At 40.2% G+C, this 27,615-nt stretch overlaps 1 protein-coding gene across 6 annotated transcripts in view; it reads left to right on the top strand.

The window, feature by feature from the left end:
• The window catches only part of DCP1B (decapping mRNA 1B), a 54,537-nt gene extending 27,350 nt beyond the window's left edge, over positions 1-27,187 (top strand). For 4 of the 6 annotated variants that reach the window (XM_045830653.1, XM_045830655.1, XM_045830656.1 and 1 more), the window contains 6 exons: positions 4,875-4,941; positions 7,270-7,405; positions 18,951-19,187; positions 21,402-22,283; positions 24,443-24,691; positions 26,972-27,187. In XM_045830653.1, the coding sequence (XP_045686609.1) occupies positions 4,875-4,941; positions 7,270-7,405; positions 18,951-19,187; positions 21,402-22,283; positions 24,443-24,691; positions 26,972-27,052 (1,652 nt within the window). In that variant the 3' untranslated portion in view covers positions 27,053-27,187. Of the gene's footprint in view, positions 1-4,874; positions 4,942-7,269; positions 7,406-9,248; positions 9,349-18,950; positions 19,188-21,401; positions 22,284-24,442; positions 24,692-26,971 lie in introns of those variants that run through there. The other 2 variants (XM_045830654.1, XM_045830658.1) reach the window with 2 other exon arrangements.
• The last annotated feature ends 428 nt before the right edge of the window (positions 27,188-27,615 follow it).

Genomic DNA, 27,615 nt, shown 5'->3' with positions numbered 1-27,615 from the left:
ACCTTCCAAATTTTTGAGATCATGGGATACTGATTTGTGAGGTGTAGTAAAACTATGTCATATGAAAAGAACCAGACCAGGAGCCAGAGATAACATGTTATGTGGACTCATGGTGGCCAGTGAAAATTTTGTTTTATAAGATTGTACCCCTGTTTGGTCAGTGAAGTTAAGCAGAGGTTACTGAAAGAATATTACTTTAAAGGCATTAAAGAACATGCAGAAAGAAAGCATTTTTAGTGCAAAGCGTTCCAAATGGGGTAGAAGAACATAGCATAGAGATGCCAGACAGCCTATGTTTTCCATCTGTGGATGCCATACATGGGCAACATGATTGCTGCTCGAGCATTTACTGCCATAAAAATACAGCCAGTACCAGAAATCTCCAGTCCAGTATTCCCTTCCTCTTTGTTCTTTCTTTCCTCCCTCTCTTACTTCCTTTCCTTCCTCTACTTTCTTTCCTCCGCATTCATTTCTCCCTCCCTCCCTTCCATCCTTCCTTTTTTCCTTTTGAGAGCCTTCAAGAATTCATAATAACCATGCATACAAATCAAACAAGAATTGTGTCATTTGTAAAGCTAGGGGGTAGAGAAAACAGACTGAACCAAGAAAAATAACTTTGGCTAAGTCATTTAGCCTTGTTAGACCACATATTACTCATTAGTGAAATACGTCATTGGACTGCACACTTCTTAGCTGACTTCCAACTCTAAAATTTCATGGTTCTAACTTTCTGATTTTTTAACTATCTTGTGACCTTTCAGAAGGGTAATAACTGAGTGTGCTGGCTTACTACCACATGCCAATAACAAGTCATCATCAATGGGGTCAAACTTATAAAAACCTGCACTAGAATGACTGGTACAATAAATCAAGAAATACTGTACTTGAACAAAGCCTCAAAAATAATAGTTAGATGTTCTTGGTCCTTACATTGGGATTATTATTCCACTCATCTGAGAAAGCCTTCATGAAAATAATAGGATTTGAAGGAATTTTTAAATTTTTGGTTTATCCATAAGTGCCCAGAAGAGACTTGTGTAAGTTTCATTGCCACTTTTCTTTGGCTTTCCTAGTAAAAAGAGACTTTAAGTGACTTCTTGCTGCATACTAACCAAGAAAACTATATGTCCCTGTCATTTTTGAAAGAAGTTTGTGATTTTGAGAGAGAGAGAGGGAGAGAAAGAAGATCATTACCACCTCAGATATGCTTATTCTGCCTATTTAAATTTTACCTATGTGATTATGCATTATGTACTTACTGTACAGAAATATGTCCTATTTTAAAGTTGTACAAATATTAGCATGAATCCTTATTAAAAAGTTGTAAGCTACCCTTTGTGATTTGGAGTTAAAAGGTATTTCGGGTAAAATAGGGAATAAATGGTGAATGTCTTAAAAGAACAGATTGTTACAGAAATACTTATTAGGAACTTAAACTAAACGAGGTAAATCCCCAAAGACTGTCCAGAGTTGAATGATTGTGCCATGCTAATAAGAATCAAAGGGTTCCAAATGGGTGTTCATTTGACATTTGATATTGCCTCTAATGACCCCTTCACCATCCTCTTAAATTTGATCAGCTTTAGATTTTTCTGCTGAAGAAATTAAAAAAAAAGAAAATATCATTATGAAATATAATCAGCTTGTTTCTCTCACCAAACATGAAATCTAATATGGCAGCTTTCCTTAATCTTTCTTACAGAATTAAAAGGCAAGTAGAAAATCAGTGTTTTAACAGATTTGTACAGGCAATTTGCATGGCCTGTTGCCTCAAACGCTGCTTTTTTCAATTGAGAATTTCCAAATCATGACAGTTTTAGGCACGATTTCACAAATGTGCTGTTAAAAATCCTCTATTAAATATGAAGAGGACTGCCAAAAAATGAGTCCTTAGGGTGGGAGAGTCACACATGCTAGGCCTCATGAGAGTATTTTAGAGTAAATTTTAACATGTTCTTCCTATTCTTCACTCCACTTTTGGGTTTCTTACCTCCAGGAGGGGTGTAGAAGCAGTTGAGTTGAGCTTCGTGCACCAAAGTGCCCTTAAACTTCGCCTCTGTATCAGCAGATGGGTGACTGGGAAGTGGCTGGTATGCAGGCGTAGCAGGCTGTACAAAGGCTCGAAACATGGTGAATTTCCAGATGTGTACTGATAGGTCGATTTTTTAAAATAAGTAAATATCCTGCTCATGAGCTTTTCTCCTTGTAACTGTTTAAAACCTAGTGACCACTCCCACAGTCACATTTTAGTGCTGTGCCAGTTGATGTGGCCATATTAGCATATCACTGCAAATGTAAGTGACAGTGTAATGTTAAGTTTTAGAATCCTAAAAACCACACCTCTTTTGTGGTTCTTTTCGCCTTGTCTTTTTCTTTCTTCCCTGCTGTGCTCACTGCCTACCTACCAATGGGCCTCTCCCCCAGTGTCTTTACAGGAAAACTGTGATTGAAATGTGAGGTTAATGGTTTCTGTCAGCCTGTCAGTTCATCACCTCCCAAAGGCATGACGATCTCTGGTTTATATTTGTCACCACAGGCTGTTCTGATACACCCTCTTGTGTAGAGGAGTGATAGGTTTGTCCAGGGGTCGGTGGACCTTGGGCCTAAGAGACAGAAAACTTTAGTTGGAATGTGTACTTTAATATAATTCACTGCCCCTTTCCCAGTGGAATGCAGCTCAAGAGGCAAAACTATTTTGGGGAGAAAAAGTTAGGCCCAGTGTTACATTTTATCTTGGTGCTACCTTTCAGTAGCCAGGGCTGCTGGTAAATCTGTTCCCTACGGCGCCCCACACCCTCTTGGCTATTTAAATTTTATGTTCAAACTAAAAATTAACTAGATTGAAAAGAGCTACTTCAAAGTGGTTCATTTTAATCTTAAAGTCAAGTTGCTTAGAGATACATGGTCATGTCCTAAAGAAACCTCCACAATGTCTTATATAATCACCTACAAACATAGTCTTCCTTTGTTCTTTATCATCTGAAAGATGTTTTCATAACATATTCCCCCCTAAATTTACATTTCAGTTACTTCGTAGTAATGATATTTTCAAATTGCATTTCTGTTTGTATCAACAGTTTCCTTGGCATCTTCCCCTTATGAAAATCTAGTTCCTTATGTCAAGTGCCACCAATGTGTAACATCAAAAAAAATGATACCAAAATATTTCTACTAATATATTCTACTGATGAGACACAAGTGGCTGGTTTTCCCTCTGCCATTGGGCCTCGAATTTCTTAGTTGTGCTGCCACCTTTCTCCTTTGATAGCTGTGGAAGACTTGGTCTCCAGGGAAGGGAATGGGTAACCGAAAAATCAACCGGGTTCCTAGTTTTGTAACTAAGGTTAAAGCCACCAAAACACATGAAGGCATTCAGACTTATTAAGCAGTTGACTGTCAGGTATTTACAAAAACATGAAGCTAGGTGGGTTAGTATGTAGGAATCTGTATAGGCGAGCAGGGTAGGCAATTAATATTGATGGACTGGAAACAACCTTGAGTAAAAAGTTTCAAGATACATATTTAATGATCTTCAGATGAAAGAATTTCTTTTTGACATAAAGGCTGTTACAGCACATTGGCTTCAGAACTCAATCCTTTTTCGAAAGATTGTCATTGTATTAAAGGGCAATATGTGTATGTATTTTTAAGAGGGTAAAACAATCCTTTTCAAGAAAAAGCTGGTTTCTTCCACTTTTTCCCCTTCACACATGCAGGATGATAAGATAAAGATTCCTGACACACTATTCATACAAAGAGTTAAAAACCCATTGCTACCTTTTGTCAAGTTAGTAATTCAGATTTAGTAGGTTCCTTTAAAAATATTTGCTTAAAATAGCACTAAAAAGACATTTCCTGTACCTTTGATATCTGAATCTTTACTGACAAGAAGCAGGAACTCCACATTGAGGCATGGGTGAGTGAGTGGGGAAAAAAGTCATAGTTAAAATGTCACAGCTGTTTTAACGACCAAATAATATTCATATCATTAAATGTTTTGAAGGTATAAATTAAAAATGTTTTTCCTTTTAAAAAATGTTTTTTTATTTTCATTGCCACACTATAACACTGCTGCTATTTTCAATGAAGATTTTAAAACATATGTGTAGTGAGTGCAGTATTTACATGATTAATACTACTAGACCTTTGAGTAGGTATTTACACATGTACTTAGAACTGCTTAGCCTTTGCTATAAAAATAATGCAGATAGGCCCATATACCATGGTGTACAGTTCATTTGAAAATTGTTAAATGAATCGATAGCAGCTATATTATACCACATTTTTCATTCATTACTAAATGATAGTCATTTCTAAACTTTCAATAGTTGTACATTTTCTGTACAGACATTTTGAAGTCAGAGATTTATTACTGACTTTAATTTTTTTGTACCCTAACCTGACTTACATCTTACAAAGCCAATTTCTCAGTTAAGTTTTCGAGAAGGGAGAAGAAGGGGGAGGAGTTTCTAGGCCTAATTTATGCATCAGGTTTCTGAATACTTGAAAATAAAGATGAAATAATATGTGTGAAATGTGCAAATGGACTACAGAAATATTATACTTCCAAGCCAGGTGTTTAGAAATTCTGATTTCACTTTTAATTTCTAGTCATTTGTTAAGATGCATTTCCCAAATGCCTATTTTGTTCAGGTACTGTATTTTTAAGGACAACATTATTGGATGTGTGTGTGTGCATAAGACCATTACAGATTTCTCTGGGACTTAAAACATTCCAGTGCTAGGTTCAAGCTTTAATTCCAATGATTGGTTTCAGTTATTCAGTAATTGTGTATTTTTTTTCAAGATGGAAAGGGAATTTCTATTTTGTAGTTTCGAAGATGCTTATGATTTGTTTGATGTGTTTTTCGCAGTGTCCATTTATGGAATTTGGTTTTATGATAAGGAAGAATGCCAAAGAATTGCAGAGCTTATGAAGAAGTAAGTGCTGAAACACCACATACCATTTTTCAGGACCTAGTGCTTTTGTTTGTATTTCTAGGTATGTGTTACTACACCATAGTCTTAACAGAATATATCTCTAATAGCAATCCTTTTCAAGTGGTTAGGAAAACATTTACTGCTACTTTATAAGTGAAAAATAGACATAGATACAACTTTTATATTTTCACTAGGTAATATTTATCATGTGGAATGGCTCACCTCATTTTTTCCTGTGTGTGTGAGATACCTATAACATAAGTTGTTCAGATGGCAGTTTTCCTTAATATCTTCCTTATTTGTAATTTAGCAGTTTTTCCTTTGAATGTTATCAGTATGTCTATTAGTAAAAAGAACATTGAGAGTCATTTGAAAAGGCAGCTCCAGATTCTCTCAGATCTTTCATTTTCCTTTCTGCCCTAAATGCTTTCCTTCACAATTACACAAGGTGGTTGTAGAGGCTCAGAATTTCCTCACACCTCCACCTCTGTAGATGCTTTAAATAGTCTTTGTTCTCCATCTCTTTGTAATTTCCTGAGTTAATATTAGTTTAGTGATCAGTAGATAGTCTCTCTCTCTTTCCCCTATCCCAGACTCCTTTTCTTCTAATCTCATGATACCTTGTGCTTTGTTCCATTCTGCATTTTGGAGAACTTAAATTGCTGCCTGATTTCCCCACTCTTGGCTTACCTGGTTACATAGAAAGGAGGGCCCAGGTAAGCCTGCTGCCTTCTCTGTAATTGGTCAACTTTTTGATCAGTTCTTGAGGGGTTGCGTGCTGTGAGGCAGTTATTTCCCTGATGTTTATGGGGATGGTTTAGCAGGGGTGTCCAACCTGCACCCCTGGGAGACCGCATGTAGCCTAGGGTGGCTGTGAATGGGGCCCAAAACAAAATTGTAAATTTATTTAAAACATTATGAGATGTTTTTTGTGATTATATGTTGCAATGTATTTAATATATGGCCCAAGACAATTCTTCCAGTTGGTGCAGCGACGCCAAAAGGTTGGACACCCCTTAAGCTTCAGAATGAAGTGTTTCCCACTTGTGCTGTGTCTCAAGTGGTGACTGGACTCAGCTGAGCACATAGTATGGCTGCTGCCCACACGATTTGACAAAGCAGTTCTGTATGCAAAAAAAAAAAATCCAATTTTAAATCTTGGGCAATGAAGTTACTAAAAAATGACCCCAAAAAATGAAACTTGGGGAGCACTTTTTATAATTGATTTCTGAACATCTAGCTTGTGATAGCTAATTTTAGGTAACTAGCTCAGGTTTCAGATGCTGATTAAGTGTGTTCAAACTGGTATTTACCACTATAACAGCTAGTTCCTAGAACATTCATGTTATTGTAAACTGTGCAATGGATAATAATAGCAGGATTTCATGTAGATTAAAAATTACCCTGTAGCTCAGCCAAGAGGCCATGTTAAAATTGTTAGCATTCTGCAGTAATTACTTAGCAGCTGGGGCAGGAAATTGATTGTTGACTAGCAATAAACAGCTGATTTGTATGGATTCCAGCCCTTCCTCAGTTAGAATTAAATCTCTCAATAAATTCTCAGATCTCTTTGGTCACAGACTTCATGGCAATTATAAGAGAAATTGAGCTTAAAGTCAAAGCACACAAAAGGAAAAAGTATTTTTATCAATGCCACCTAGCAGCGTATAGAAGCAATCTGGTCTCCCTTCTGTAGTGTTTTCAGGAACACGGAAGACGTGCCTCATTGCCCTGGTTTTTTAGTGCCCCTTTTATAGAATGGAATCGCCACTGTGTTTCCGAACTGCCAGAGAAGCACAGGATTTGAATCGCTGGAATTAAACTTCTTTTGACTTCAAGGCACTTTGGAACGAAGGGGGAAAATATGATTTGCCATGCAGCTTGCTCAGTCTTTCAGAATTCTGAAACTGAGTTTCCTCAGCAAGTAATGGTCCTTTCAAATGCTCTAAATGAGTTGGCAAACTTTTTCTTTAAGAGGCCAAGTAGTCAATATTTTTTTGCAAGGCCGTACTTGACTCTGTTAAAACTCTTCCACTCTGCAGTTGGTGTGAGAAAGCAGCCGTATACACAGGGGCTGTGTTTGTCAGGGGGGCGGTAGGGGCTGATATGGCCTACAGGCTAGAGTTGGCCCGCCGTTACTCTAGACTCATATCTAGTCAGTGTAGTTATGACGTCAAGTCTTAAACTTTCTTCTGTCAGTTCTTAAGCAGTCTTATTTCTAATAGTACAACAGGACAAAAACCAAGTGGGTAAGAACTGGATGATTTTTAAAAATTATTTGTGTTAAATTGGTTTTTCTTGCATGGATTTTCCCCTCTACTTTTCTAGCCTAACTCAGTATGAACAGTTGAGAGCCCATCAAGGAGCTGGACCAGGAATCTCCCCAATGATCCTCAGTTCAGGAGAGGGGAAGGAAGTAGATATCTTACGAATGCTCACCAAGGCCAAAGATGAATATACAAAGGTGAGTTTTTCTGTTCCCTTGTGATACATACTTAATTCCCACAGAGGGAATATACTCATTAAGAAAGACTTAACTGCTCTTCCTTGCACCAAACAAAATCATGTGAAAAATAAAATATTTGCTTTTATTTTTTTTTCGATTTTTTTCATTTATTTATTTTTAGGGAGGGAAGGGAGGGAGACAGAGAGAGAGAGAGAAACATCAATGTGCGGTTGCTGGGGGTTATGGCCTGCAACCCAGGAATGTACCCTGGCTGGGAATCGAACCTGGGACACTTTGGTTCCCAGCCCGAGCTCAATCCACTGAGCTACACCAGCCAGGGCTAAATATTTGCTTTTAATAGGCTAAATGAAGACTGTTTGCTTTTAAATGGATTAAAAGGTAGCCTGAGAAATCAGTAACCTTCATACATATAAATAGTATCCAATCAAAAGATTTACTAGAAGACCCCCTAACAAACTAATATAAATTCTTTGGAATAAAATTCAAGGAATGAGCAAAACCTATATAAAGAAGACTTTTAAACACCCCTGAAAGGCATAAAAATAGATTTCAACAAGTGGAAATAAATGTCCTGATCGTAGATAAGGAGATAAAACTTCAGATTCTCACTTCCCCACAAATGAATCTATAAATTTAGGATGATTCCTAAACAAATACAAACTGGTGTCTTTCTTCCTTTCTGGGGTCAGACAAGTTGACTATAAGGTTCATGCGGAAAAATACGCAAGGAAGAATGGGGAAAACCCTGGCAAAGAAGAGCAATGCTGGGTGTGAGAGAAGGAGGAGCAAGCTCCACCACCTGATGTGAAGGCATTAAAGCCTAAACACTTAAAACAGTACAGTATTGGTGTTATGCATAAATGACCAGGTAGACCAGTGGAACAGATGAGGAAGTCCAAAATGAGACGCCCGTGTATAAGAAATTTAGGATATGATAAAGATAAAAATCCCAAATCAGTTACCTGAATAGATTTTTAAATAAAATGATGTTGAGATAACTGGTAGGCATTTGGAAAAATACAAAAGTAGATCTCTATCTCATGCTATATGCAGGATAAATTTCAAATGTATTAGAAATTTAAATGTAAAAATAAAACTATTCAAGTACCAGAAGAAAACTTACGTGGACTTCTTTGTTATCTGGGAAAGGAGAAATCTTTTTAACTGTGACGCAAAACCCAAAAGGCATTAATTTAACTACATGAAATAAAAAATTAATGTGTTGCACAGCTTTAAAAAACCACAAGCAAAGTGTAATTTTTCAGCTGTCATGGGATATAATAAATGAGTATTATGAATGCAGTTGACCCTTTAACAATGCAGGGGTTAGGGGCACTGACCCTCCACACACAGTTGAAAATCCTCATATAACTTTTGACTGCCCCCAAAATTTACCCTATTTTTCAGACACTAAGACGCACCTAGGTTTTAGAGGAAGAAAATAGGAAAAAAAATTGAAGCAAAAAATGTGGTAGAATATTTAATAACATAAAGAACATAATATTTCACCAATGGAAATGTAAACAGAACTCAACAGCAGCATTAACAACCATCATAACTGACTTCAAGCTTTAAGTATGGAAACTCCTCTAATCATCGGGGAACCTTAAGAACTCCTCGTCACTACAGTCCACATTTATGAAGCTCAGTTCCTCAGAATCACTAGTACCACTGTCTTCTGTTCATAAAGGACGTCATCTTCAGAGCCGTCTAAGGCATTGCTGGTGCCACATTTTTTGAAGGACCTCACAATGGTTTCATCCTTAACTGACTACCATGAGCTTTTCACCCACTCACAAACTTGGGTAATAGTGGGCCTCTTCATTCATCCAGTTGGTGTCAGATCGTGATCTCCAGCAGCCATCCATTTGTTCCACTCTTCTCTCATGAAAACTTTAAATGGCTTGTTGATGGAAATGCCCAAAGGTTGCAACTGGCTGGTAAGCCCCCCGCCCCCCACCCCAGGAATTATGGCTAGATGGGTTTTCTCTTCTTTACATCTCTTTTTTGTGGCTTCAGTGATATGTGCCCTAAACTGGGCTAGCACTAATAGAGCAGGTTTTTTCAGAAGCCCTCCAGGATGTTTGGACCACACTTTTTCTATCCATATCTTCATGCCATTTTCGACCATCCATTCTTTGTCATGAACATGAGCAATAACTCCTCTTGGGATTACCTCTTTTAACATGCTTTTTCTCTTGAAAATCAGCATTGGTGGCAGTTTGGTGCCATCTGCACAGCAGGACAACACAACTGTGTAATGGGTTTTATCATGCCCTGAGGTTTTCATGGTTATGGTTTTGGCACCTTTCACGTCAACAGTCTTGTTTGATGGAACATCAAAGGTTAATGGGACTTCATCCATGTTCCCAGTCTGGCTTATTTCAAATCCATTTTTGTTTCTTACATCCAGTACAATTTGTGAAAAGACACAATCTTGGATTCATATTCTATAGGCATTTTTTGTGCAATCCTAGTTTTGGTGTACATAGCAAGGCCCCATCTCTTCATAAATCTGTGGCACCATGATGGTGATCCAGTGAAGTCCTCAATGCCTTTGTCTGCAGCAAGACGTTTGCCTTCATATATGATCATTTCTGTAGATACTGAAAAGCGATTGTTCCTGTGACATGTGATCCACTCTTTCATATCCACTTCTAACTGTGGCCATTTCACAGAATGCCATGAAAACATTGTTTTGTTTTGTCTGGTTTTTGTGGTTGATCCTCCTGTTTCCTCCATTCCCGTATCATTTTCTCAGTTGGAGGTGGCCCAGAGTGACTCTCTACTACTCTGTTCCCATGTTCTGGGCGTACTTCACTACCTCCAGTTTAAAAGGGATTTTATATGAAATCCTTTTCTGCTTTGACATCTTTCCACAATTACAGTCGATTCAGCAGGGGACTATGGTACACTATCGTGTCTTTCTACAACCAAATACAGTAATGACAGAACTATCAGTACTGGGTCCTTCATAGTTATGGGAGCACTGTAGCTAAGAACATCAGTGGATGACGCACTGTTATGGGGAAATCTGCTGCTGACACTGTTATAGGGGGATCTGCTGCTGACACTGTTATAGGGGGATCTGCTGCTGACACTATTATAAGGGGATCTGCTGGAGGGCCACAGGTTGTGTAACAGTTTTGTATGGGGACAGCAGTTTTGCACAACCTGTATGGTTCTAAAGCTGTTGCCAAATTACAGCTCCCATCATCCCAACCTGTCCAAGCATGATGGGAGTTGTAGTTTTGCAACAGCTGCAGGGCCACATTGACAGGTGACCCTGCAGTGGAATTTGCATATGTTAATGTTAACGGAGAACACACCAATCACGTCATGGAGGCACATACGAGGGCCACAGGCTTTCTTCTCCTAAAGTGCCTGTACCACCTGTACCCTCCTCGGTAGCATTACATAGTATGCTGCAGCAGGGACTCCGCTCCTGCCTCCCATGCTTTGCACTGACAGGACACCCCTTCCTCCCAGCCCAGGGCCCACAGCATGACCGCACTCCTGCCACCGCCTGCTTCCTGCAGCAGCGACCCTGCTCCTGCCTCCTGTGACCCTGCTCCACTGGCGATCCCCACCTCCCCCCTGCAACAAGCCAGGCAGGCTACATTCAGACTATAAGATGCACCCCCATTTCCTCCCAATTTTGGGCTGGGGGTGTGTCTTGTAGTCCAAAAAATACAGTAACTAAGATCCTAATATTGACTGGAAGCCTTACCAATAACATAAACAGTAGATTGACTAATATTTTTTATGTTATATGTATTATATACTGTATTCTTGCAATGAAGAGATAGAGAAAAGATGTTATTAAGGAAAATCACAAGGAAGAAAACATACATGTATTGTATTTATTGAAAAAATTGCATATAAGTAGATCCACACAATTCAAACCTGTGTTGTTCAAGGGTCAGCTTTGTGGTCAGAACAAAACCTTCAGTGTAGGAGGAAAAAATAAATTAGGTTAAAACTGTATAATGTTAAGTTTTAATTGGAAATGTCAGAATCAGTTGACATTTTCGTTCTTAAAGATGTAGTTCCTAACTTTTTCCCTGAAAAGACCTAGAAATAAGTGACAACCCAGTAGCAATGAACACCTCTAGCCCCCAGATTATTGTTTCTAAATACTATTTTCTCATAAAAGGTATCAGGGCTCTTTAAAGAAGCTCCTGATTCCAGGTCTGGATTATGAAAATCAACAAATAGGGTCATCAGAAAGGGGCACAGTAGTCAACTTGAAGGGACCACTAACCAGAGTGACAAATTATATCAACAAGAATGACTGCAATAGATTGAAGTCCACTGAGTATACAAAATCTATGAGTTCATGGTGATGAGAGAGAGCAACCAAAAATATAAAACAAAAGTTATTATTGTCTATTCTTGGAGGTTACCAGATTTTTCAAAAATCTAGGACACCAGATTTTTCCTCTGAAAATTGGTAGTTTAATGGAAAATAATTTAGCATTTAGACTACCGGCCAAGATGGAGGCATAGGTAGACACACTGTGCTTCCTTGCACAACCAAAAGAAGGACAACAACAAATTTAAAAACAAAAAACAACCAGAACTGACAGAAAATCAAACTGTATGGAAGTCCAACAACCAAGGAGTTAAAGAAGAAACATTCATCCAGACTGGTAGGAAGGGAGGAGACAAGCAGGTTGAGAGAACTCATGGCAAGATGGTGGCCAGCAGACTGGGTGGTCCCACATTTGTGTGAGGATAAACTGAGAGAACAACTGGGGAGCAGGACAGGCTGCACAACCCAGGGTTCCAGTGTGGGGAAATAAAGCTCAAAACCTCTGACTAAAAGCACTTGTGGGGGTTGAGGCAGCAGGAGAAACTCCCAGCCTCACAGAAGAGTTCATTGAAAAGACCCACATGGTCCTAGAATGTACACAAACCCGCCCACCCTGGACTCAGCACCACAAGGGCCCACTTTGCTTGTGGGTAGCACGGGAAGTGACTGAAAGCATGAAGAGAGCGGAGCAAGTGGCACTGTTGCCTCTTGGACCCCTCCCCTATATACAACACCACAACGCAGCCATGTGGGTTGCCCCACCCTGGTAAACACCTAAGGCTCTGCCCCTTACTATATACAGGCATGCAGAGACAAAAAAAAAATAGCCCAAATGAAAGAACAGATCAAAGTTCCACAAAAAATACAACTAACTGACAAAGAGATAGCCAACCTTATCAGATACACAGTTCAAAACACTGGTAATCAGGATGCTCACGGAATTGGGTGAGTATGGTCACAAAATAGAGGAAAAAATGAAGGTTATGAAAAGTGAAGTAAGGGAAAATACACAGGGAACCAACAGTGAAGGGAAGGAAAACAGAACTCACATCAATGATTTGGACCAGAGGGAAAAAGTAAACAATCAACTAGAACAACATAAACAAGAATTCAAAAAATGGAGAGGCTTAGGAACCTCCAGGACAACTTTAAATGTTCCAACATCAGAATCGTAGGGGTGCCAGAAGCAGAAGAGGAAGAACAAGAAATGGAAAATTTATTTGAGCAAATAATGAAGGAGAACTTACCCAATCTGGCAAAGGAAATAGGCTTCCAGGAAGTCCAGGAAGCTCAGAGAGTCCAAAAAAAGTTGGACCCAAGGAAGAACACACCAAGGCACATCATAATTACATCACCCAAGATTAAAATTAAGGAGAGACTCTTAAAAGCAGCAAGAAAAAAGGAGACAGTTACCTACAAGGGAGTTCTCATAAGACTCTCAGCTGATTTCTCAAAAGAAACCTTGTAGGCAAGAAGGGGCTGGAAAGAAGTATTCCAAGTCATGAAAGGCAAGAACCTCCATCCAAGATTGCTCTATCCAGCAAAGCTTTTATTTAGAATGGAAGGGCAGATAAAGCGCTTCCCAGATAAGATCAAGTTGAAGGAGTTCATCATCACCAAGCCCTATTATATGAAATGTAAGGGACATATTTTCCCTTATATGAAAAAAGGGACTTATTTAAGAAAAAGAAGATAAAAAATATAAATAGTAGAATGACAACAAACTCACAACTATTAACAACTGAACCTAAAAAGAACAAAAACAGACTAAAACAACTAGAACAGGAACAGAACCACAGAAATGGAGATCACATGGAGGGTTATCAGTGGGGAGTGGAGGGGGATAGAGGAGGAAAAGGTACAGGGAATAAGTAGCATAAATGGTAGGTAGAAAGTAGACAGGAGGAGGTTAAAATAGTATAGGAAATGGAGAAGTCAAAGAACTTATGTATGACCCATGGACATGAACTAAACGGGGGGTGGAATACAGGGGGGAAATAGGACAACTGTAATATAATCAATAAAATATATTTAAAAAATATAAAAGAAAGTAATAAAGCATTTATTCTACCTGGCCAATATGGACCATATTTTAAAGTAACCAAGTTGTCCTGGTTGATGAGAGAAAGTTCTCTGTTTAAAGAATTCCAAGATTTCCCCTTCTAAATGTAGGCAGAATGATAGAATTTGAAAATACCCTACTAAAATAATTGATCCAAGCAACGATCATCATTAAGAGAAGGACTGACAAAAACTTGACCATGGAAGGGTTAGGCTGCCACCACCTGAACCCATTGATCAGCATCATTAAAATTGAATAACCAGACATAATGTGCCCCCTAAAATGTGATATAATGTGAAATATATTGCATTACATTGAAAGATTGTTGTGGAAAGAGTTGATCCTGAATCTGAGTATTGAGCTTTAACCTTCTAGTTTTCAGAAAATGAAAGGGAGGAGGGAGGAAAGGCAGGTAGAAAACAGATGACACCACAAGGAAGCAGTCAGGAAAATCCTGAGTGAAGCAGGACATACTGAAGGACAGTTGACTGAGTTTCCTTAACATATCTTAGACTTGACTGTTGGCTCAACCCTGTTGTACAGAAAACATCCCTTATTCATCTTTATATCTATAGTCTTCTTCAAAGTTCCTGACGTATGGTAAGTGCTAAATAAATGGCTGTTGAATGAATGAATGAATGTGAATACAAATATGAATACACCAATTTCATCATCCTATCATAGGGCTTGGACAGAGACACTTCAATTCCAGTTCAGTCAGGACCAACTATTTCTGTATTAGTTACTTTGTTTAATTCTGCAACAGTCTTTAAAAGGGCATTGTAGTGACTTGACAGGTAGTCAAATAATTAATTATACTTTATTAATTGTACTTTGTTAGGCACACTAAAGATTAATCTTCAAAAGTGACATTTTACTCTCTTGGAAACTTAGGTTTTATGTGGCCAATAAATGCAAATATTAAACAAATATTTTATTTTTTCTCCCTCCTCTCAACACAAACATACACACACTGTACTGTTTATATTTCATAATGTTTTGACAACTTAAAAATCTTCTAGGTGGGGAGAAACTTCACCTCACTGGGTTTTCCAACTCTTAGAGCCAAGGGCCCAGCCAGAAACACGCTTTCAATATGCAAGCTAATCAGCCAGAGCCACCCCTTCAGTATCTGGCCAGGCTACACCACCCACAAGGCAATGTTCCTCCACCTTACTCATCTCAGGGCGGGGTCAGGCAGCTGGGGACCTCCCCTATAGCTGATACCCTACTGAAATTATTCAAATGAGCTAGTCCAGGTGCAGATATTTCAGTAACTGGCTCTAGACTTGGCTTTCCTTTCCTCCTGTTTCCTCTCTCCTGACCACTATGAGGCTTCCCCACGTGGCCCCTGTGTGGTGGGCTGTGCCACCTGTTTCTAGGACCTGTGATTATAATAAACTTTGTTTCCTGAGCATCTCCAGTGCCTCCTCTTGTAGCTACACTTGACTGTCTCATAAAATAACACTGAACACACACATACACTCAGCCTTGGGAGACTTCACTTTATACTACCTACCTACCACTTGGAAAGATTTTCCTTTTGTTTAATTTGCCTTTCAGACTCTACATATCTTTCAAGGCCCAGTTAAAATGCCACATTTTATGTGGAGTTTTCTCAGATCACTTCATTCAAATTAATGGTTCCTTCCCCTGAACTCACCAGTCTATAAGTATTTAGAAATTATTTTGTTCTTCCTCATTTATTACAGTTCAGTCAACTTCTCCTGGTACAGTGTTAACTTATTGAGGTTGAAACAATGTTCTGTTCATCATTATGCTCCAACATATGTTCTTGCAATGTTGACAGGAAGTGCAGATATTCAATAAAATACATTTTATAAACATAATGTTAATTGCTACAACTGTGAGGAAAAGAACAAGAGAACTTCTTCCTGCCATTTACAGCCAGACGATATAATGTAACTGTATGATCATGTTACTGCCATGGTCTAAATCCTTCTTATTTTCTCACTGCCAAGTATGCATGTATCTGTAGGCTCTTCCAGCCTTCTAGCACATGGCTTCAGATGGTTCTTCTAACCCCACACCTTCTACCCACACTGCCCCCTACAAATATTTGAAACTCCTGCCAAACAGAGTAAGAATCTTGCTGCCTGAAAGTGCCTTTATGCCTTTTCCCCTGCCGTCACCTTTCCTTCTTTACCTATAAAATATCAGTCGTTCAAGGCCCATTTCACATGTTCTTTGCTCATCATGATACTTCTGATCCACCTGCCCAGATGCTCATGTTCCCCATTAACATCCACTGCATCCCTCTGTTTGCCTTGTGTTTGTGTGTACTCCTCTCCCACACACCAATGGATGTTTCGGAAAATGCAGCAGTTATGAGCCAGATGGTTCCAAAATACAGGAATGGGGGAAAAGGGAAGGGAGAAAAAGAAAAAGGAAACAAAATTTTTTCTCAGAGTTCTTGTTGTGAGGAAGTGAATTTTTTATTTTTGGAAATATTCAAGAAGAGATTGAATGCATTTGCATATTGGGGATAGTATTAAAAAATTTTACTTCTCTGTGTAAGTGTTCAACTAAATGACTTCTGAAATCCTTTCTAATTCTAAATTCTTAAGTTAAAATTCTTAAAATCCCAACAAATTAGTGGACGAAACATTTTGGCTAGAGGTATGTGATGTTGGTAAAGTGAATCCTGGTGATACCAGACACAACTTTTTACATAAAGTTAACAAAATTATTTTAAAACTTATTTGGGTTAATATTTTATGCTTTCTCCCTTAAGAAACAACTTTCTGTGAATCTGCTATAAAATAGCAATTTGAGTGTCATCTACTTTACTTCCTCCCTTCTAGTTGAGATGCAGATGAACCGTAAAAGAACCAAAACTCAGTGAAAACATGAACCCAGCCAGAAGTGACCTGTAGGCTACACAGTTAGGTTCTTAGTATTCACAAGGGGATTCTTTAGTGTCTTGTGGTTTTAGGAAAGAATTAACAGTTTTCATCTGGAAATAGCTGTGATCTGTTATATTTATGGAATTAAATTATTAAGTACCTTTTGATGTTCAATGAGAAAATTCAAAAAAGTGTAAAAAAGAAAATAAAGACCACCCGTAATCCTATACCCCAAAGATAACTACTTTTAACACTTTGGGTGTATTTTCTTTCATTCTTCTCTTGGCATAGGTAATATGTTTGTGTGTCTGTGTGTGATAAAATATAATTATGTGACATAGTTTTTAAGGCTTTAAAGAATTGCCTCAGGTTCTCTATGAAGAATCCATTATAGCTTTTCCCAAAACTGTGTTTTCATCCAAGTAATTTAAAGTTGGGTCAAGAGAAGCACAGAAATTAAACAACTGGAAAATGAGTTACAAACTATTGAGGTAGATGATGTTTAATTCTGGCAATTTGATAGAGAGTGATTTTTATATACAAACGAGGCTTCACAGATAGGTAACTGCAGTGACCTGGAAAACACTTCCTGCAATTTTACCCAGAAAAGTCTATCTGGGCTTATGCAAGCAAAAGATAGAGCAGCTTCTTGGCCCATATGGATATGTGCATAGCAAAGGTGGGGAAAATATGTTTTTTCTGACTTAAAATTCAAGGTCCCTGAACATAAAGAGAAGGAAGAAGTACAGAAGGGTCATTCAATGAAAGTAAGCTTTCTTTCTTTCTTTTTTTAAGATTTTATTTATTTATCTTTAGAGAGGGGGAGGGAGAAAGAGAGGAAGAGAAACATCAGTGTGTTGTTGCCTCTCACGTGCCCCCTACCGGGGACCTGGCCCCCAACTGAGGCATGTGCCCTAGACGGGGAATCGAACCGGTGACCCTTTGGTTCGCAGGCCGGCACTCAATCCACTGAGCCACACCAGCCAGGGCTAAGCTTTCTTTAAAGAGGAAGCAGATGTTAAAGTCTTCTCAAGCTGTAATTTTGTAAGTGACTATAGCTTGAGCTATACTCTTGTCTTGTGTTACTTAGCCGTGTCTCAGAAAGCCAGGCCAGCTGGTCCATGTAGCCATACTGCTAACCACCATCATTCATGTAAGAATTAGAAATAACATTTTATGACCCATAAAGTGGTTTCACATCCCATTTAATACAAGTGTCAAATCCAAATTATTTACAGAATTCTTGGAAGAAAATAATTAGTCTTTGTACAGTTAATTTTACAAATCCAAGTGAACACGGTGGTAATTGACCCTGTATCTCTATGTCCTTGAACTAGAAAATGCAACCCAGGAATGGTAGAACATATCGGACACATCGGGGTGGGGAGCTGTTGCATTTCTGAGGGCCAAGGTTGTGTTTATGGCACATTCCAGTGTGAAATATTTTTTGACCTGAGGCTTTGACTATATAGTTGAAATTGACAATGAATAGCGAATCCATAGCACAGAAGGTAGTGTTGGTACACTCTGTTGTATTCGGTGTGGTAACAAGTTAGACACTGACATCACTGCTGTGCCCTTTCTGTTGTGAATCCTGCTGTGTAAGCAATTGCACGGTTGGTTAGATTAATGCATGGTGATGATTCAGTGTTTGAAATGATGCGGCATGTCTCTTGCCTCTTTCTCTGTGAAATTCTAATTTGTAGTGAGTGGCTCAGAACACTTAGATTTGAATTATTCTGTTTATCCAAAAAGTCACTTATTAAATAAAGATGATGTTAGTAATTTCAAAATCAATGGTTTGAATCAGCTTTACTTTTTGGTTTGTAGACCAAAAAGGGTTAGTTACTTTGATGATGCAACTCTTCAATTTTAAATCAACGGATAATGGGTGAATAAAACCCTACTGCAATCCAGACATGATATTTAAGGAATAGTTTCTATCATTGTTTATCATTGAAAAGCACTAGACTATATTTTTAAACTGTTACTTCTTAAGCATATCAATAGCCTTTCAAGTATTCAACTATCTAAGATCTTCTAGGTCTTGCAGGCTGATGCTGTTGGTAATATTTTAGAGCACTGAATTGTCCAACTAAAAAAAATTACATTTAAATTTTATTGATACTCAAATGTAGTTCAGTCAGAAAAAATTAAGAGATTTTCCTTTGTACATGAAGCTCTATCAAAAAATAGCTACCAACTAGATAAAATAAAGAGGAAGAAGGAAGGTATGTCCTTTTTACAAGAAAAAAAGCTTCTTTTATATGAAAAATGAGGTTCTTTTTTCCATTTCAGTGTAAAACCTGTTCTGAACCAAAACAGATAACCAGTTCATCTGCCATTTACAACAACCCCAATCTCATCAAACCAATTCCAGTGAAGCCTGGTGAGAACCAGCAGCAGCACATAGCTCGACCTGGCCAGGTACGCGGTACCCTGCTGTTCGTGCGTGGTGTCAGTGTGGGGCTCCAACAGACTTGCGCCCGGAGTCCACTGAAGGCAGGGCCTGGTGCTGTGCCAGAATGCTTTAAGGTAAATCCACAGAAGAGAGGTTTCAAGTTAGAGACTTTATTATTATTGATAATTTACTCTTCCTCAGAAGGGGTTAAAATTTTTACTTGTGGCATTCACTGTGCTAATCTCTTGGGGACTTGGACTCCTTAGAGGATTAGTTTTGTTGTATTTTTTTTTTAAAAACAACAGTCTAGTAACATCATCAGTGTTAAGAGCAATATTACCCATGAGGCCCGTATTCTGCTGAAGTTGATGGTTTTCCAAAGGCCACTGTGAACATGACAGCCACAGCAACAAAATTCAGTTTAACATTTCTGAGAACCTCCCTTGTAGTGCTAGGTTCAATGTTAGGCCACTGTGTCTACAGAATGGGGTTCCTAGTGTATGGGATCCCACTGCACCTACAGAATGGGGTTCCTAGTGTATGGGATCCCACTGCACCTACAGAATGGGGTTCCTAGTGTATGGGATCCCACTGCACCTACAGAATGGGGTTCCCAGCCTAAGGAGCGGTGCAGACGTCCCCTTTAGACCTGTTGAGTCGTCATTGTATTTGTGTCTAGTCACAAATATGAGGATGGTTTTTGTATGAATATCCATATATGTGAATATATATTTCAGAATAGTAAAGCATTAACAAAATTGCTAATCTGAGAGTCCCACTGATTGTAAATATAATGTGGCTATTTCCATTTTTTGTGACTAGTCCTCATTAAAGCTTTTTTAAAGAATTGGTTTAAATCAATTTTGAAAATTAACATGGAGCCAAAAGACATTTAGACTAGCTAATGAAGGCCTTATATTGAATTTTTTAAAAAGTCTGTTCTATTTATTTTGCTTTTCTTTATTGTTTGCTTTCCATGGGAATTTGTTGTTTTAATAGAGAAATGGGAATATGTTGCTTTGAGAATGAAACTCCTATTTTCTTAGGCCAATAATAAAGAAAGCAACAGAAAGGGGCAGAGATGGTATAGAGCAGGAAGGAAGCAGTTTTGTGACTGGCCAGGCCTACATAGATTTTATGATTTGATGATTTTTTAAAGCTACTAGTATATAATTGTTAACCGGTTGTTGTTGGCGTTGGTGCCAACCCAATGCCAACAGGAATCCCCAATTTGGGGTACAGTGAAGAAGGAAACTTTCTTCAGGGCAGAAGAGCTCAGTGGTGATACAGCACAGGTGTGAAAACAGCATGCCTATGAGGCAGCCCTGGGGCCAGGCCCTTCTGCTACCAGACCGCTGTGCTCTACTCTGCTCCTCACTGGTCTGCTCTGCACCCATCTGCTTTGTGCTGTGCTGGTCTGCTCCATTCTGTGTGGGTCTGCTTTGTGCTACACTGATCTGTTCCACTCTGCTCCTGTGAGACACCTTAAGGATTTCAGTTCAGCCAGGGAAATGGAGTCTTCAGTCCTTGGTGGAAAGGGAAAGTGTGCTCTCAGAGCCAGAGGAGAGCTGGCCTGTGTAAACAGAAGTCCCCACCCTGGTCTCTGATTTGTCTGTCCTCATGCAAATGAGGACTCCAAATCCTTGCAGTTTGAGTGGTCTAAAAAGCACGGTCCTGATTGGTCAGAATAAAGCTACTCTGGTTGGTCAGAGCTGTGCAGTTCTGATTGGATGCAGAAAGCCTCAGTCTTCTTGGTTGAAATAGGATTCTAGGAAGTCCTGGCTGCTAGGCTCCTTTTAAAAAAAAAAAATTAGCCCAGTTAGCCACCAAGAGAGTAGGTAGTATCTTAGAGTTCACATAGTTGAAAGGATCAAGTTAGATTAAATGACTTATGTTTCTCTTTCTAAATTTCTAGAATTCTGTGAAAAGCCACAAGGAATTCTGGAATCCTCATATTCTTTTGTATTTTTAGTATCTTCTTATGTTCTCTGCAGAGTTAGATGGATTTTCTGTTGAAGAGATTATTTACTTTCTAGTGTATATAATTTTGTACCATAGTGGTTCCTAGTCTGTGAACCCCTGGTCCATCAGGGATCATATTCCTATTTCATCAATCAACAGATACTAAAATATAACAGCTATTTTGGGAGTGGTAGGGGAGAATGCTGTGAAAATTATTGGCATTAAAATTTCTCAATTTTGTGAAGTTGATCATAATTAAGTTTTTTTATTCTCTCTAATTGATCCTTTATAAATAGAAGAAACATCAATTAGGTAAGTTATGTTTCATAGCCTCCATATAACCAAATTGTATATAGACCCATTTTGAGACATTTTTATTTTTTCAGACCTTAGACCCTGAACCCCAACACTTGTCCTTGACAGCGCTCTTTGGGAAGCAGGACAGAGCTATGGGTCAGGAAACTGTGGAGTCTCCACAGACCCTCCAGCAGCAGCAGCAGCAGCAGCAGCAGCAGCAGCAGCAGCAAGAGAAGCTCCCGATTGGGCAGGGGGTTGTACGTTCCCTGTCCTATGAGGAACCCAAAAGACACTCACCCCCTATTGAGAAGCAGCTATGTCCAGCCATTCAGAAACTCCTAGTCAGGAGTGCAGATCTCCACCCATTGTCAGAGCTGCCTGAAAATCAGCCCTGCAAAAATGGCAGTACCCATTCTGCTGGGGAAAATGTCCTTGGACCTGTCCACCTAGGCTCTCCCCGGAGGACTGGGACTTCTCATCGTGTGCACAGTGCTTCCAGAACTCAGAACCTGTTAGAGAAGCTGCAGAGTGCCCCAGGGGTGGTGAACAAGTATGACCCCAGTACACCAGCACTTGCCAGCTCAGCTGCCCCAAGCTTCAGCATAGCCCTCACTGCTGCCACCCCTGCTGCTCCAGTCAAGGGGGTGGCTCAACAACCACTGTTATATTTCAATGGCTCCCTTCCACCTCAGGCACTAGGACTTCAGGCTCATGAAAAAGAACAGTCCACACTCCCAAGACAAATGCTCCCTTTCTCTGGCAATCAGGCCAGTGGTTCTGGAGTGATCTCCCCTCAAGAGTTACTGCAGAGGCTGCAGTCTGTGCAGCAGGAGCAGCAGCTGCATGCATCCAACCGACCAGCCTTGGCAGCTAAGTTTCCTGTGCTAACCCAGAGCTCGAGAACGGGGAAGCCCTTGGACTCCTGGATTGACAGGACATCCAGCGCAGACAAGCAGCCTCCTCTTTTCCAGGTAATGTCCCCAGGGGGAGGGGGGTGGAGTTACTGTAATACAGTGAAATTTAGAATCAGTTTCTGTTCTCTAGGAATATTTCTATTCAGAAATGTATCAAGGCCTCCTAGGATCTTATTATCACCTTAAAGTCCTGCCTGGGAAGAGAATCTTTTCTTTGCTTAGCAATCTTTGCAAAATTATAAGGTCTGAAGATATGGACGTGGGAAAGAACATAGACATGGGGGAGTGGACCCTAATCTTTGTGCACACTTATGGTCTGCATTGAAATCATTCTGAGATATCAAACATCTGACCTCTTCTTGTTATATTTGTCTACAGTAAATTGTTTTTTGTTCATTTATTCAGTAAATATTTCTGAGCATTTACCCTCTCCCAGGCATATGTGCTGCATAGGTACAGAGTGGGTACAGAGTGATGAGGAGCACAGATGCATAGGCTCTGCAGAGCCCACAGGCCTGGAGGGGCTTGAAGTCAACAGAAAAGACATACCATTAACTCCATAAAGGCGCAGCCTGTTTTAGTTTATATCATTTGTATAGTTTAATGAAGGTGGAGAGAGGGATAGGTATGCCATCTATCCCCCTCTCCACATGTCCACACACACAGATTTCCAGAGAGGGAAAAATATTGTGATTTTTATAAATCATTTGTCCTTCAAGGAAGACAGTTCTTTATGTTCATCAATAATTTAGAGCAGTGAGAAAACCACAAGCTAGTCTGTTGCCTGTGGGTAACATCTAGAGATTGGACTTTTTTTCTCATTTGGATTGGTACAAATTCATTGAAAATGCAATAGGTTTAAAAATTAGGAAGTTCTCTCGATTACATATATCATCATTGGTTGTTTGTCATATTTTGGCAAATGGCTTATAATGGTTCCTCAGAACTCTTCCACTCTTTTTGAATACCAAGGTCATAAGCCTATAGCGTAAGTCTCTGTGTCTGTGAGGCACTGAGTCAGATGCTCTTGTTTTTTTTCATTAAAATCTCAAATCTGGGCACATATTTCTATGGAATCAGTATTCATCACTCATCTCACCCCCATTTCAGTGTAATATGGTCCCCTTGTTTATATGACCTTTGCTCTCTGATGACTTAGATTGGACAAAGAAAATTGGGGTTGACAGCTGGACATAAACATCTGCGTGCACAACTCTTTTCTTCCCAGTGCTCATGGGTAGGGCGCTGGGTAAGGAAGTATTCCTGTCAGTCCATACTGTGCTGGCCATTTGCCTTCAGGAGTGTCCATCTCAGCCCCTCTCCTCGGAATGGCAGATAGTGACAGTTAAACAATCTGCCTTCCTTTAGGCTAGTTTCTGCCCAAAAAGATACCAAGGGAGCATTTAAAAAATTACAGCAGCCTCTAGATCGCTAGCCTCTGTACTCCCAACTTGAATTCTTGTGGGGCATTATGAGGCTGATAAGGCCTTCTTTTCTCTCATCTGAGTTAGAAACAGATGAAAGAGCTGGAGGAGTCAGACAGGAACCAAAGTGTCACTTGTATAACTGGAAAAGCTATCAGAGAGCTTGGTTTTAGGTTTGTTAGCTAAGTGAGGCAGGCAGACTGGCCCAGGAAGACAAGTCACTGGCAGTACTCTGCATGACCAGCCCCCAAGGGCCTGCTCCTGCCATGAGAGCATGGAAAAGCAGGAAATGTATGCTCTCTGCAAGCAGGCAGATCCTTCCCATCAGGAAGGACCCAGGAGACAGGGACTTGGGAGTCATGTCTCCCTCCCAGTGAGCAGTGAGTGAGGTAGGAAGGTGTGTGCCTCCAACAACTCATGTAGTTTGTTGGAACTTTAGGTCACAGTGGTAGACACCTAGCCCTGAGGCAAAGGCCAGAAGTCCTAAATGCATGTTGCCAAGTGATGGCAGTAAAGCAGAAAAATAAAGCGTTGCTTGGAGATGAAGCTTTATATGCAGTGGGAAGAGGGTCACCTCAGCAGACTGTGCCAGAACTGCTTAGTAACAAGGGAAACATGGAGAATCGAACAGGAATCAGTTCTCCTATGAGCTTTTCCCATCTAGTGAAGTTGTGAACAAGATTTAAACTCACCTATATCCACTCTTGTGAGTGAGCAACCTCTTTGTCTCTGTGTTGTTTCAATGAGTAGCTACTTATTCCTGCTCTCCCTGCACATATTTGTCATGAGCAGGTCATCTCACCTCAGCGCATCCCTGCTACAGCTGCTCCTTCTCTGCTCATGTCCCCCATGGTGTTCGCACAACCCACCTGCAGCCCACCAAAGGAGAGGGGCAGTGGGCTCTTGCCCCTTGGAAGCCAGGAACCAGCTGCTGCCTCTACCAGCCTCCTCCTGCCTCTGCAGAGCCGGGAGCCCTCCGTACTCAGCAGCAGCCCACTTACCAAGCTGCAACTTCAGGAAGCCCTGCTGTTCCTCATTCAGGTAGGGCAGCCCATCATCTCTCTTCTGCCTTTACCAGTCCTACTCATCTGCTGGTAGCCACTCCGAGGTAAGGACTCAGTGAGTGCCTACTTAAGTACTGCCCAAGAATAAGATGGTGATGTAACAACTCCCCTTGAACCACAGTGACTCTGTACTTAGCTGGATGAGATTCAGAATACTAACTGTGGCTTTTGGGGTCTCGACACCATAAGGATTTTGTAATTTGGAGGACTAAGTCCTTCAGTCTGTCACCTGTCAGAAAAGAAAGGAGCAGACACTGTGTGATTAAGGATTGTAGATGCTGTGGAGTAGCCAAACCGAGAGCTCACTACTGGGAGCAGAGGTGATGTCGTCGTGAGCGAGTGGCGGTGCTTAGTTCAAGCAGACTGTTGGACAAGGAACAAGCAGGTAGGGGAGCAAGGGATGGCTGTGACTACTAAGGGCATGTTTTACAAATAATGTTGGAACCTGCTAACAGGACAGGATAGAATGACGGGCCTTCATCAGCAGGCATGTGTCTTACCTGTCTCTATGAAATAATAACGACAGCTAACATGCATACAGAGCTTTGTGTCAGGCACTGTTGTAATGCTTTCCATACATTCATTCATCAAATTCTTATACAACAGCACTGTTATTTTTTCCATTTTAGAGACAAAGAACCTGAGGCTGTGGCCTGAGGTCACATGGTAGTTAAGTAGCAGAGCTGGGATCCAACCCATCTGGCTCCAGAGTGCTCCCTCCCACTGCCCACAGGGGGCGCTGCAGTGGTCACAAGACTGCTGTCTGCCTGGCAAAGTATATCCCTGAGTAAATGACAAGCCTTGAAAAGTGAAATGCTTATCTCCAGACCTAAGCCCCTTAGTTAACATCTTTAGGGTATCTTTTCAATAGACAGTCTTTAAGAAAATTGTTGTGATATTTGGCATAATCTCCAGATGGCTTTTAGAAAGCAGGCTAGTGCTTTGCAGCTGTCTCATCTTAAAAAGAAAATGGTTTCTATAAGTAAAAACATTTTTTAAAGGTGATATATTTTAGAGAGAATAGAAGCAATAGGGCTAGAAGTCAGCTGTCACTGGGGAAGTGGAAGAATGTCTGCTAAAGAGGGGCAGCAAATGAGTGTGCCTTCACTAGTGCACAGATATCAGGGTATCAGCAGTTTCTACCTTTTTAAGCCATTAGTGGTAAGTTCATGAGGACTTAGATAGGACATCTGTGAGCAACAACAACAATGAAAAAACAAATTTGAATTTTAATGTTCCAAATTTCTTATGGCTCATTTCATTTAAATTGCATTGTTGCAAAGATCTCTGTGCAGGAGCCAAGACGCCAGAAGTCCAGGGTGGTCCCCAGGCCTTGACAATGGGACATGGCTTTCCCTCCACTCTCTGCATACATTTTACTTCTCTCATGTTTTAGATGTGTTTTCCGGATGGGCTGTTAGAAGTCATAAGTAGTCTGTTTTTAGTGTTTGCCTGCTGGTAGGACACAGTAGGGACTTTGTGACCACTTTGTAGGAAAAAGGGGGATAAGCAGCTCTCCTTCACTGCATGATAATAATGCTAACTCTGTGTGGGGGGTGCCGAGAGGAAATGAAGGGGAATGTGGAATGTGGAATGTGGGTGAACTGCTCGAGCTTTAAAGGATTTGCGTGGGAGGCAGAAGGCTCCAGAATTAAAAACAAAACCACTGCTTAGACTGGTGATTCTCCCTCAGCCCTTAGCCAGGCAGAAGAGCCCAAAGACTGCCAGTCTAACTGCTGTCCACTTGCCAAGGCCAAAAACTTTCCATAACTAATGCAAGAATTATACAGGCTTTGATGAGATGCCAGTGAAGCATATTGCAAGCAAAATCTTAAGTAATGCCAAAAATAAAGTATACGTATTGGAGGACCTTTAAGAACCACTAACAATCTATCTCCCAACCAAGCTTTGAGAACCACTGACCTGGATCCAGTCCTCCATATCCAGCCCTCTGTGTTTTCACCAACAGACCCAGGTTTTTCCATGAGTGAGCCTCGTTCCATACACCCGATGGCTGGGTAGCCCATCTGTGCTGTGTGTAACATACTGGCCATGGACAACCAGCAGCAGACTGCCTGGCCTGGCCTTCAGTCCCACCTGACACTCACATGTGCAGTTTCAAACTACCACCTGTTACACAGACAGGTAGAGAGGAGCATCATAGGGTCAAAGTGCCAGTTCAGCTCTAAGAAAAGGAAGCCTTTTGTCTCTGCGCACCAAGTCACATTCCCTCGGGTCTTCTGATTTTGTTTTCCAGAATGACGACAACTTCTTAAATATAATCTACGAAGCATATCTCTCCAACATGACACAAGCAGCCATGAAAAAGACTATGTGAAAGCAAAACACTTTAGAACTGATTTTCAAGGTCCTCCAGCTCAAGGTTCTTTCCTGTTAAGTGTTGTTACCCTAAATGTTTCTGCTTTTTTAAAAACAGTGTGTGTGATATGAAGTAAATGTTTCAGACATTTTTTTTGTCAGGCTCTTTTTTAAAAAAAACAAACAAGTCCTTCAGCATACCTGGTACTAAGAATTGAATGGGTAAAAAAAAGTGCTTTGTTTATATCACAAAGTAAACACCAAGCTTAATTATTTTTTTTCTTGCATGTATGGGACCATTTGGAGAAAAATAAGCCTCCATAAGGAGGGCTGTTCTGAAAATTTGGCTTCTTTTTCAAAAGCTCTGGTTAGTCCTTGCTCTGGTCAGGTTCCTGTTGCCAAGCTCCACGTGCCTCATTGCATGCCCACCACAAGGTGGCGGTGTCACCCCACAGACTCACCTTCACAGCCTTTATTCTCACGTTGGAAGTAATGCTGGTTTGCTTGTACCAGACAAAATAAACCTTTTGTTTGTAAAAATCCAATTGGCGTATTTCCCCTGGGCCTTTGAAGGAAAATTAT

The sequence above is a fragment of the Phyllostomus hastatus genome, unplaced genomic scaffold (genome assembly GCF_019186645.2).
Source record: "Phyllostomus hastatus isolate PE091 unplaced genomic scaffold, TTU_PhHast_1.1 phas_contig_152, whole genome shotgun sequence".
NCBI classification, from domain to species: domain Eukaryota; kingdom Metazoa; phylum Chordata; class Mammalia; order Chiroptera; family Phyllostomidae; genus Phyllostomus; species Phyllostomus hastatus.
Note: the sequence above shows the minus strand (reverse complement) of the source record. Positions and strands in the feature narration are given on the sequence as shown.